Source organism: Haliaeetus leucocephalus, unplaced genomic scaffold (assembly GCF_000737465.1).
Source record: "Haliaeetus leucocephalus isolate CR32 unplaced genomic scaffold, Haliaeetus_leucocephalus-4.0 Scaffold451, whole genome shotgun sequence".
Lineage (NCBI taxonomy): Eukaryota > Metazoa > Chordata > Aves > Accipitriformes > Accipitridae > Haliaeetus > Haliaeetus leucocephalus.
Genome location: NW_010972887.1, coordinates 4530807 through 4543776, shown reverse-complemented (window position 1 = coordinate 4543776; position 12970 = coordinate 4530807). Strand labels below are relative to the sequence as shown.

The 12970-nt window shown below is 39.4% G+C and overlaps 1 protein-coding gene across 1 annotated transcript in view; it reads left to right on the top strand.

The window, feature by feature from the left end:
• The window catches only part of LOC104836563 (von Willebrand factor D and EGF domain-containing protein-like), a 76917-nt gene that overhangs the window by 32381 nt on the left and 31566 nt on the right, over positions 1-12970 (top strand). The window contains exons 10-11 of the mRNA XM_010575227.1: positions 5900-6170; positions 9191-9369. Coding sequence (XP_010573529.1) covers positions 5900-6170; positions 9191-9369 — 450 coding nt within the window. The remainder of the gene's footprint in view (positions 1-5899; positions 6171-9190; positions 9370-12970) is intronic.

Below are 12970 nucleotides of genomic sequence, written 5' to 3'. Positions count from 1 at the left end.
TGCCGTTAACCTCCTAATGGCACAGATAATGACTTCAGGCGCACAGCGTCCACAGGGGCTCGGCAGGCATAATATTCTAATTTTGATATCCAAATGTCCCAATTTCAGTCCAGCATGCTTTGGAGGTAGCATGTGAAATGACGTCAAAGCTGGAGAACTCTGTCAATGAAATGTGAGTGAGAAAGGCGGTGACTCTATTAAAGGTTATATGTCTGCCTCAGATAAAGATTTCACCTAAACTGGGTAGTGTCAGCTAGAAGATTAGCTCTGCACAACGAGGGCTTTCCCGTTTCCCTCCTGCTTTGCTGAATACCATTTTTAATGAGGTCATTTGTTTCATGCAAGCGTGGTTGCTCAATATGTAGAAGCTGCAGAAGAGCTACAAGAGGTGCAAAGACATTCCCATGCCTTATGTATCTGCCATTATTTCAACTCTGGGATATTAAATTAGATTAGAATATTATTTCAACACTCTCTAAACATTTATATTCTAAAATATTCCCTTCTGATTTAGGGCTAAGAATGGACAATGATCTGCCAGGTTGTTGTGTTTAGAAAGTCATAAATCACTGAAAAGTGCCTCATGAAACAAGGGAACACTCTCAGACATGTAGCACATTTTTACATTGCTTCCATGGGAAAAAAGGTCTAAAATTAAACAAAGCAATTTTATTTGAATAACTTATTATGCAACCCTGTTATTGATAGCACACATAAATGATTCTAAGCAATTTACAATTCTATTTGAGGACAGGGAGTTTGGAAAAGCCCATCCTTCTGTGGCATTCTGCCTCAGAGTCACACAGCCTTGAAATGGAAAAATCCCAGGATTAGCTTGGCCCCTTGGTAACTGCACGTTTCTTCCTTGTGGACGGACATTCATTACTGCTCTGTCCAGTGTAGCTTTAAATGAGCCAAGCTGATGGGGCTTCTGCCATCTCAATAACTAGGTTATTTCACTAAGATATATCACTTCTTGATATTCAGCCAAGTTTCTTACCCATCATTTCACAGTCCCATTACTCCTACTTATATTCCCATTTATTATTGTAAATAATTTCTCTTTCAATTATTGTAATGATTATGCCACCCTATTACACATCAGTTAAGCAACTTCTCAGTCTGCCTATCCAAAAAAATGTTAACACATTAGCAAATTGTTTTAAAGCTCTGTATTTAAGGGGTGGGGAATGCAATTCCTGCTTCTGTCCTGATACAAACCTATAACCTAAAGATAAAGGCTGACACAGAGGTATGGAACTGAAGCATTCCCTGTTGGTCATGAAAGGGTACGTGGTGGGAAATCGTGTTTGAAATGAGGTGTGCGTTTGGTATTGTGAATGGAAGAATTGTACAAAAGCCTTGTGGGCTCAAGTAAGAAACCATATGATTGTCCCTCAGTAATAAAAAAGTGTCAGAAAGAGACCGATCTGCAGATTGTAAACAGCAAAGCAAAAGAAGAGAAAAAGCTAAGAGCAGTTTCTCCTAGGGGCTATGAAGCAATAGGCTGAGAGGATGAGTGGAGCATCAGCTCTTGGAGCTACATCTACTATAAGGGATCTGTAGGCACAGGCTCAGATGAGAACATTACACGGGAAAGAAAAGAAACATCCAAAATTAGTCAGAGAGAACTGAAGGAAATAACAGCCTTTACCCACTTCTTTATGGCTACAAAGATGGCAGCAACCAAAGCTTAATAAACTATCATCAAAACTGTTTCTGAGATCAAAAGCAGAGTATCCCTCAAACCATATAACCCGAGGAAAACCATTTGTTCCACCAAAAAGCCTGTAGGTCAGCTTAATGAGGAGGCAGCAGACTCTAAGATCAAACTGCTGTAGGCAGAGCTGCTGTGGATGGGTGGCGATCAGATCAGTTGTCTCTCTTTCCACCCGCTCAAGTCGGGATGGCTCACTGAAGGACTGTCACATGAAAAGCAAGGGAAAGGCTGAAGATGGGGAACATCGCCAACAGCAAAACGGCAGGAGTGTTTTCTACGCAAACAGGCATGCACATAAACATAAACATACTCCTGCCTTCCACAGAGTTGCTTACCTTCTTTGACTTTCCCATTAGCAGCGGTGAAGAGGGAGGAAAAATACACAATGGGGAAAAGCAAGGATGAAAACAAACATGAAAATAGAAAACTGCAACCTTTTGTGGTTTCTAAAATTTAAATGAAAAGCATTAAAAATTTAAAATTTAATTTAAAAATATTTATTTGAATAATTTCTTTAGCAGATTTGTTGAAAAATGGCATGAAAATCAAAAGACTGGAAGATTTTTTTTTGGTAGTAAAATTTCCCTACTGAAGTGGTCACTTCCAATGTATAGGTTGTTTCGTGAGGTTTCACAATAATACTTCATTTTGTAACTTCTATAGTGATGTTTTCAATGGTTTTTAACCTGAGATACTGAGCTCACATTACATCTGAGGTAGTTAGCTATTCATTAGGTAACTGAAATACCTAACTCCCACTTCTAATGATAACAACCCCCTTTGGTCTGCCTCCTGCTAATATATTTCTGTAGAAATATTTATCTTGTAATCTTTTCATTCTTTTGACCAAAGGAAGTGACTGAAAACCAAAGGAGAATGTGTCATATTTTACAGTGTAAGCACAAACAATTTGTGTATATTGGAGCATAGATGTGAAATGGCGTTAATTATACTATCTAAAATCCAGAGAGAGCACTTCCTTTTATAGCAAAGTACCTTCTAAATTAAACAAATGTGAAAGCCTGGTAAAGCAAAAGTATAGGCCTCATTACTAGTTATGGCACATTATAAATATAAAAGCTTTTCATGCCATAAATTGTAGATTCTTAAATATGAAGTACTAGCTTAAAACTAAATATGCAGAAAATCCCTTTAAGGCAAAATATAAAAAGGGAAATATTTCTTCATTGGTGAACTATATTTATCATTCATGTTATTTTGCATTTTACCTTAAAAAAAAGGAAGAAGATTTTTCAGATTTCTCAAACATTTATGCTAATCCATCCATCAATATTATCACAGGGGCAATGGGGCCATTTCCTGCACAATAGCAAAATCCCTCAGCTTGCACAGCTTCACGCTTCTGGTTGGCTTTAATGGCGTTCATCATAGTAGCCCACAACCAAGTCCTGGGCATGAGTAGCCCTGCCAGAAATGCTGTTCTTTTTGATAGTCTGTAGAAGTTTATACGACCCAAGCATCCAGTGACTGCTGAACATAACCCAACAGCTTCGCTCCCCAAGAACAACATGACCAGTCTGAAACCAGAGGACATCCTCCAGCATCACCCAGCACTTCCTAGGGTCACAACCAGCATAAAATAGTTCTTACTAGGAAGGAAAGAGGGAGCCTGGAGGGACGTTTCAACAAATCAAATAATTTGGTGGCAGAACTGTGGGGGAAAATCTTTAGGAGCAGCCACAGTAATAACTGAATTAATAAAAACATGAAGTGTAGCTTGGTGAATAGTAAGTGCATTGTGTTAGTTAATCTAATGCTACTAGTAGTAATTGTTTACATGTATTTATATTCCCTTCTGTCCCTCTCTTACAATAAACCAACAGAAATTATTCCTATAGCATCTCACTGTCATAACCAAAGACATAAGACAAAGACATTTCATAATTCTTGGTTTAAGAGCACAACTTGAGCCATGACTTCATGCTGGGACAAGAACTTGCTGGACCCCTTGAAAAACATCCCAAACACATAGATGCAGAGGGAGGGAACCGCTTTCCACCCAGTACATCCATTGCTTCAGACTATTAGGGAAGCAGGAGGGGGAAGTGCACTGTGGAGGGCAATTTAGACACAAGCAGTGTTGCCTGGTTCACAAGGAACACCCAGAGCTCCCTCATGCAAGAGCTCCAGCAACTCTACTTCATGCTTTTAGTGCCACAAGCAATTTCTCAAATGTTGTCCAAAGAATCATTATCACAATTACAGTTGTATAAACATCATAAAAGTTTACCTGACTACGTGCAATTATCCATTCAAGTAATTCAAAGGCAGCTGAAAGCTTCAATTTAGACACATTGCAGATTTGTTATGTGCTATGCAAGCTATGCCCTGACTTAATTGAAGGACTCTAAGTGACATCCAGAACAGTTGGATTGGGTCCACTGTCAATGCTTATTAAGCAGTAAATAGCTCCCGCACTGTAACTGCAGTGATATTTATATGTATATGCTAATACAGCCTTGTTTACCAGATCCAGCTGATTAGTGTGGGTACAGCCATTCTGATGCATTATTTTCCATCAACCTCTCTAAACACCTTTCCTTCTAAGCTCCCCCTGTTGAAGGAAACTGTGGAAGGTGATTCTCATAAAATATCCTGTCTCCTCTGTCTCAGCTGTGAAGATGTCTAAATGGAGCTAGTACTTGATGTTAAAAGAGATTATCTATTTTTTATGTTGTCCTTAGTTCTAATCAATCTTAGCAACAGCATCTGCACAGTGTACTTAGGATTTATGTACCTGATTAGAAAATAAGATGAGACAGAACCATTCAAAATCTTATCGTTTCATGGCCAACTTCACTAAGTTTTTCAAGATGAAAGATAAAGTCAGATGTGTTTTCTAGCAGACAAAAAAAGCAGTTGGAGTCTAAATTCTTCCTGTGTTTTAAGCTAAGTAGTTTTCTATGGCTTTTATTCTGAAGAGATATAAAATGCAGATACATACATGCTAAAAAATCTCAGTTCTTGAGCCATTTGTTCCTCTATATAGGAAACATTAAAAGACTGGAAAAATATTGATGTTTGTATGACAGTGCTTAAAAATAATCCTGCTATTTAGTTGAGGCATTTTATACATTCCTTTTTGTATTTTCTTCTTTTATTGTAAAAAAGAATAATGCTTATTATTATAAGCTTATAGCTTCGTTTCCATGTTACTTAATTTCATAAAAATCGTGTTTATAACTAAATGCAGTATGCAGTGCCTTAAAAGGAAGTAGAATAACCCATCTTTTTTAAAGATGGCAGCTGTTGGCTTATGAGGAGAAAACTCCAGCAACATATATAAAGTATACAGCTACTGCTTTCTTTACTTTTATTCACCACGTTAGAATAAAGCAGAGTAAGAATAAGGTAGGCTTATGGAGTGAGAAAAGAAAGAACAAGCAGAAGAGGATCTTCTCTCAGGTCCCTGTTGTGGAAACCCAAGGGGCTGCAGGCAGGAGGGTTTTTACCTGGCTCGGGTACAGGGGAAACCCTTGCAAAGTTATTAAAATTATTCTGCTCATGGCCTCACTCGGGTGGAGCAAGGACTTTCTGTACAGGGAAGAATGAAAGTCCCGAATTGTTCAACACACTGCACTGTGCTGATTGTCAATCCATTTAGAGCAAAAGTTGTGCTTACAGGGAAGTTGGAGGCGGGGGGGGAACCAAGTCCATTTTAACAGGTTTTTCAGTAGAATCCCAGTTTTTCACACAAAGTATTCACCTAGCCGCAGTCAGTCTTGTAAAAGTTAGTGATTAGTCACAGAAGCGGTTATTTGAGCACTGATTTTGCTTTGAAGAATACCATGCTGTAAAGCATCCGGTTAGAACCAAAACATATTTATTAAGGCCTGGAGGCAGGGACTTTTTCCTATTTGCTTTTTATCAAATGTTTATCCTTTTTATCCATGCCCATTGCCATGGCAGCAGCTGGGAGACAGCTACCCACTTTTTACATGAATTCATAGGCACTTCCAGCTAATAACTGCGACGGCGTTCCCTTGCTTACGGTGCAGGAGAAACGCTTCCCCACGTGTTGATTTTCCCTTGTCCAAGGCCAGCCGCCACGCTGGTCTAATTAAAGAGCGCTGTTGTACGAGTACCAACAAATGGCCGTCACGGGTGGATGCTCTGGGGTCTCTAAATCCTCTTTTTTGTTTGTTTGTTGCTGCTTAGGCGCTATGATAACTATAAAATCGGCACCTTCCTTTTGTGCCGGAGTGTGTCACGGGCATTTGAAGTGCACGTTCGGCAGTGGGATTGCGGAGGCCACCGCTCTGCCACTGCCTGCAACTGCGGCGTAGCCGCGCGAGAAGGGGGTGACACCGTGGTGTTGGACACCTGCAATGGCCATTTTCGGGAGAGCAGACCCCAGCTAGCCATCAAAAGCACCGAGGCATCGCCACGTGTCAAAATCCTAAAGTCCTACGGAGGGAGAAAAATAACAGTACGTGGATATTTGAGTACTCTCGTTGTTCTTCTTTAAAAGTGTGAGTTTAATATTTCTGAATTATTAATGAAGTTGCTACAAAAACTTCTATCTGAAGCCATAAGAGCGCCTGCAGCAAAATGTACCAAAAAACGAGATGCAGGGAAGAAGCTGGTTAAAGCATTAGTTTAACAAACTGTAAAACAAAACAAAACAAACATCTCTGGAAATTTCTCGGAGACATAGCAGAGTGCCAATGTTGTTACTTACTCTCTGCAGTATGGCAATCCGCTCTCTGTTTGTTTATGCTAGGCACTACCCAACCACATCACATAAAGTAAATTTCTTTGCAGAGCTTATGGTATAAATATTCAAGGAAAGATCACAGGTAGCAGAATAATGTACTTTTAGAGTGGAACAGTAAGGCAATATTAGTCAGATCCAGATAGCCCCCAAAAGCCATGAAAATGGGCTGCAAATGTGCAACATTTGGTATAATTTAAAGCATTTGCCTAAAAAATATATGGCCACAACATACTTTGCATGAATATCACTTATCCACACTAATCCAGTGAAATCACTGGAAGAATAAGAGCAGGCTGCAAGAGGGGCTTTGGTGAGGAGAAGAGCCACAAATTACGGCCAAGAAGATAATTTTATCCTAGAGTTGTAGCATCAAGATTTATTGCCAGGAAACGTTCTGGGTGAAGGCAGGTCCACAACAGAGCCAGAAAGATGCAGGGAGTGCCTGTGCTTGGCTCTTGTGATCTGGCTTGGAATAGATCTTAGTAAGGTAGTATTTGGAAGTCTGTTAATTATAGCATTGAGAAAAAAGCAGAAAGCAGCTGTCATTTCATTTTGCAACTGAATGCAATATAATTACTTTTTTATTACTAGTATAATCTTAGCAAGGAATCCCTATTCTCATTTACATCTCATGTAAGTCTCAGTGAAACAAACCAGGACACCTCTGGGACACGAATATGAATCCTGCCCTGATCTGAATGGGAATCTGTAGGAACTGTGCAGCAATGAACACGATCCCTGATCACGCCGCTGTGCACGGTACATCCCAATTTGCTCGGCAGTTGCCCATCACCAACCTCGCACAGCGCAAGAGCCGGCTCCCCCATGGCTCCCGCGCCATTCAAGGCTGATGCTTTGAATGGGGTTAAGTCACTCTCTTTTCTGTGCAAGCTTCCAGCAGGCAGTCGCTATATATCTCTGCAGACTGAGGTCTCAAAAAAGCTTCTTCAAAGCCTAAACCAGCGGTGTTAAATCCAGGTGGGTTACAGAAAACCTGGGCAGTTGTTAAGTCCTCAGTGGCAGGTGGGATGCCTTGCCGGGGCAGCAGGAGGAGAAAGGGTTACAGCCCTCTGAATTCCTGAAATGAATCCACACCTGGAAATATTAATCCAGACAGCATAGAAGACTGAAGCAGCTCATGCAGTCCTGACTGCAAGGATTTTATATGCAGCCTTGTAGGAAATGCTCCTCCCTGTAGTAAGGCATATAATTAGAAGGCACATGTTTATCTGAAGAAGGAAATCAAATCCTACCCAGCACTGTGTCAACTGCAGTTTTCCTGCTCTACCTATTAAACCACTAAGAAAAAATTAACTCATCAGGCCACTTGAGCTTTATGTTGGGGAATCTTTTTATTTTTTTAAACTTACCTTGGGAAGCAAAACTTACAGCCAAGGTGGAGGTACACCCAAGACCTTCTGATGTATTCAAAGAACTGGGTTTATATGATGACTTCCATTATTCACCAAGGCCAATAATTTTTGAAAAAAGGATGTTTTAAATGCCCTGATCAAAACACAGAGAGCCTGAGTTCAAAACATAGTGTCCCCTGCCGTTATTACAATCAGTGGCACTTTGCTGCTCCGCTCAGCCGGGCGAGGAGATCACTCACGGAGAGCTCCTCAAAAAGTATTCTCACACCTGAAATGATGACTGGGAAGCTAAAATGGGCAAGATTGCTATTTAGTACAGCCAAAATGTAAACTCAGGATTCCAGCACAGCAATACAAATATAAGCTAGTTGCTTTTTCACAGATATAAATAGATTTAGTGGGGAGGAACTTAGAAGGGATGAAAAAATCCCCACCGAAAGAAAGAAAAGTAGTGGACATTGTTTGGCTGAATAAATTATACTTAGGCAGGGGTCACTTAAAAAAAGGAAAAGAATTATTTTGAAATTATTGTAATGAGATGTTTCCAACTATTTAATGTACTTTAAAGATTAACTGAAAACATTCAATTTGGGATCAAAAAAAATATTAAGGTTACTTATCAGGATAGAGTGCTCCTGCTCCCACTCCTGGCACAGATCATTTTCAAAATAATTTTCTTTTTATCTGTAAAAATAAAGCAAATGAACAAAAATGCATTTCAGTTGAACAGGTTTTTTTTCTTTTCTTTTTTTTTAATATTATTTGGTTGGGACACCAATCTGAAAAATCCATTATCCACACAGTTACTTCTTTGTCTTAACTTCAAGATTTTTTTTTTCTTTTAAAGGTCAGTATAAGCCTACCACAAGTTCTTTAATGAGAAAATTGCTTTATCCACTTTAAAACACAATCATTTTCTGGGTAATCCGGCCTTGGAAAATGAAACGACTTTTCAGAGAGAAGAAAGCTGTTTTTCAAACTTGGCAGTTTATCTAAAAGAAATTATTTCCCAGGCAAAGACACAAGGGTGGCCTTATTGTTATGGAATTCACTTCAAAAATTAGCTGGTAACTTACCAGTGGGAAAACTTCAATGGATGTAATTATTAATTTAAAAAGAAAGTACTTGTGCAGTTTTATATTTATGTAATGCTATCAGATATTAGTACCATGGAATCTGAAAGCACGCTAAATAATAACACAAATAAATATTTATAGTGTATCTAAGTGATCTTAAATTACCTCTGCCATTGCCAACATCTTACTTTGATATTTTGATTTATAAAAAGGGACATTTTTTTACTGCATAAAAAGCTTGGTAACAGCTCCGATTCACTGGGGGTTTTTTCCGCCTCTTCAGATCCTGTTCCCTTCAGGAGCGTTTGTTCGAGCCGACGTGAGCGAGTGGGGAATGAGTCTGACGGTGAGGACGCCGGGTAGCGACTTCAACAGCACCAGAGGTTTGTGTGGCCTCTTTGACGGGATCGGTCACAACGACCTGAGCAATGTGCCTGAGGAAGACTTCATAGAGGAGTGGAGGTACAAAGCGAGAGAGGATCCCGGCCTGCGAGATGCTCTGTAGCACTGTTTCAAGGGGTGTTGATAGGTTTATTTCCTTACAGACTCCCCTAACAACCTGACAGAGAGATCCGCTTAATCTAGTGAGGGAAGCCTGGAGACCCATTACCGGCCGAACAGCACGGGGCCTTAATTTTCAGTCAGCACAATACACATAAGCAGTTACTGAGAGAGAAGTTTTATATTCGCAAGTGATGTCACATTAACAGCTGTGTGAAGATCCCACTCAGCTGTGGAAAAAATTGTGGTTCTCACCCACACTGGAAAATGTAGATAACTGACAATACGGATTAATTAAGGGTTTGGTATTTCCCTTGTTCTTTTATTCCCAAACACTAATTCCAATATGTGAGTATAGATTAAATGTTACATTTCGACAAAGTGTGGTAATATATGTACCATGCTAAAACTTAATGTCTACTCTAATAATGATGACATTGAGCTCTAAAAACTTGCACTTTCTGAGACAGATGGTTTGAAACTAAAGCCGGGGGTCTGGTGCTCTGACATATCCCTATCCCTATCCCTATCCCACATTTTAATTCCTATTGCTGAGCTCTAAATGTGCCTAACAGGTGTTCCTACAACCAAAATGGGTTTGGTTGACTGTGTAGTTTTGTTTGTAAAGCATGTTTTGCAAATAAGGAAAAATAAGGCAAACCATGTTAGTGTACCACTTGATTTGTACATGGGAAATCAGAACAATCAACAATAAATTTTTAAACCTATTGCATTTCAGAAAATAAACAAACACCTCTACCATATTCTAGTTATGTTCAGTGGGCCTAAGTAATGGCTATTTAATGGCAATTTTGACCTGTCATTACAAATTTTACTATTTAGAAGTCAACAGCCATCTTTCAAATCTTAATAACGTGATGATCAGTCAGAGCTTCCTTCTGGGAAGGCAAATGGAGAAATAGTTTGGTGCAAGAACCAACCAACTGCTGACTACCCAAAAACGGGCTAACAAGATCCTTAGGAGAACCTGTTCAAAGCAAGTTTGTTGAAAGATCAGAAGCCAAAGCACAATATATAGAAATTATAGAAGTTTTCTAGGGCTCAGCACATATGATGGAGATACATCAGGGAGGGCAGAAGAAGCTCCTGCTAAGTGAGGAGGGCAGAAGGGGTGATGAGTTTCACCTTGTGGTACTCCCAAGGGTGAATCTCAAGGACCCTTCAGAACCTGTTTAAAAAACCAAACCCATGGAAAGGCTGAGGCCACCTCCAGAGGAGACTGGATCAGTCTCTGATCCACCCGCAGAGAAATGGCACAGTAAAACCCAAAACCTACAGGGTGATTTTTCTGCTGCTGTTTTTAATTTCATTTTAAATAACACTGAGAACATGTTAGGTTTTCTCCAACACCTGAAGCTAGTCTGAGTGCTCACCACCTGGCAGTTCAGCTCTTTCCCTGGCTCCCACCTCTCTCAAGCAGCTGCAGGGCTCTGAATGGCACAGATCTGTTTTAAACATCGGCTTTCCAATGCAACTTTTAAACAATAAAACAACATCAGAGCCTCCCAGCCCTTAAATAGCATCCAGACAGAGAAAAGCTGAATTTTAAAGCATGTATTTTAAGTAGGTAAAACAAATTTTTCAAACCATTTTTCAAATCTTTTGAGAAACCAGCAGCAATGTTATTAATTTTGGACTCTTTCTCTATAACAGCATCCAACTCAGTTTGAAAAACTTGTCTTTAGTTCTTCCTTGATTATAATGGGCAGCTAAGAGCAATGATAGTCTGGTCATCTTATGCAGGGGACAGAAGACACATCGTAGCTCACTGAGGTGCTGTCAGTATGTGCATGCCTCTGAGGAAGGATGGGGTTTCCAGTGGCTCCATCCTTTCCACACCATATACCCGCCTCTTGTTGACCAGGGCTGACCAAAGGAAGGTATCTGGTTTCACACAGGAATAACAAAGGAATTTGTTTCAATAAAATATCAAGGCGAAAGGGTTTCATTTTACTGAAATATTCATTTGTGGTTTAAGTTTCTGTCCTGATTCTGGACAAGTTTATGTGATTTTTAGTTAGTTAGTTAGTTATTAAATATGTGATATTTACCCTAGCCTCTAATTTATGTAGCATTCCCTCAAAAAAATAGCTACTTCTGCTGCCTTAGTTTAGGTTTACAGTTAATTCATGATGTAAGTCTGGGTAGCTTCAGCCGCAGGTAACACCACCGTGCAGAGCCGGAGGAACGGTGCGTGCGGGACTCCCACTCAGACACAAAACTGCGTTGTCCAAAAGACTCGTATTCCCTCAATCACCAATATGTTTTATTGTTCTAGACTGTAGGAAAGTGCAGAATAGCCTCTGCGTTTCTGAGAGCATGAAAGTTCTCTTGTTGTATCACACTGTATTCTGTTGTGCCCGCACATTGGGAAAAATGGTTTCATAAATGTCTGGGCTCATGTTTCAGAAGAAGAAATTGGTTCATGTTGCCTGTGTCACCATGATGTTTTATTTAAAAGTTAGTATTGTATCAATGATCAAAATAGTAATATCATATATGCCATTTTCAATATATTTTGGAAAAATTGGATAAAGGCAATTACATGTTCTACAACAGTATCTAGAGTCTGGCTCCAAAATTTTGGCAAATGCTTTCACTTTCCTGTAATCTCTACATTCTCGCTGCAAGACAAAATTAATGCCAAAATAATTTAAATTTTTTGTGATAATTCCAATTTGTCTGGAAATGACATGCTGCCAACTATTGGGACAAGAAGCATATCTTTTTCTATGAAGCTCCAGGATCCCTCTTATGCTGCATAAATAAGATCAATAAGAAATCTTGTACTCATGATATTTCCTAAGAAACTTTAATCATGGCTGTTTATTCAAACTGAACTCTCTAGAAGTTCATCCATCATTAAAGCTGGACTAAATTAAAAAGGGGGGAAAAAAAAATCACCTCACCTTATTTGATAGCCTAGCCCTATAATCAAAACTGCAGAAAACTGCTCTGTGTTAGAAGAAAAACTCAAAGAAAGCTCCATTAGAAGACAAGAATGAAATGAAGTATAGATTAAAAAAAAATTTAAAGGAAAAAACATTTGAAAGAAAAAACATAGTGATCCAAGTCTTAGAGGAAACACCTAGTAAGGAGAGCACAGGCAAATAGATAAAGATGGTTTTCATAATAAAGCATTTGAAACAAACACACCTTTTTTGTCATTCCCCAAGCTGTATCTGAGTCACGCCAGGGACAAATCCAAGGCCTTATTTCATGTGTAATATGCAAAGGGTAACCTGCACCTTAGAGAAAGCTCTGCAAAGAGAAATCAAGCAGTTAGGCAACGCTCCAGCAAAGCACTTAAGCATCTGTTACTAAAAAGTCCCCATGTAGTGCTAAAGAATGTACAGGACAACTCAAGAAGGGCAGTGCAAAAGCAACTAAAGAAAACAGAGATTAAACTTAAGCATTTTCTTAAGTACTTTGGTAGATTGGGAATTTATACGTTCCCCAGCCTCAGGGAAGGAAAGCGTACTTGGTATTGTAGACTAATCTGTTGAAAGTTTCCTCCCTCTAATCTCTTTCTATTTTAAAA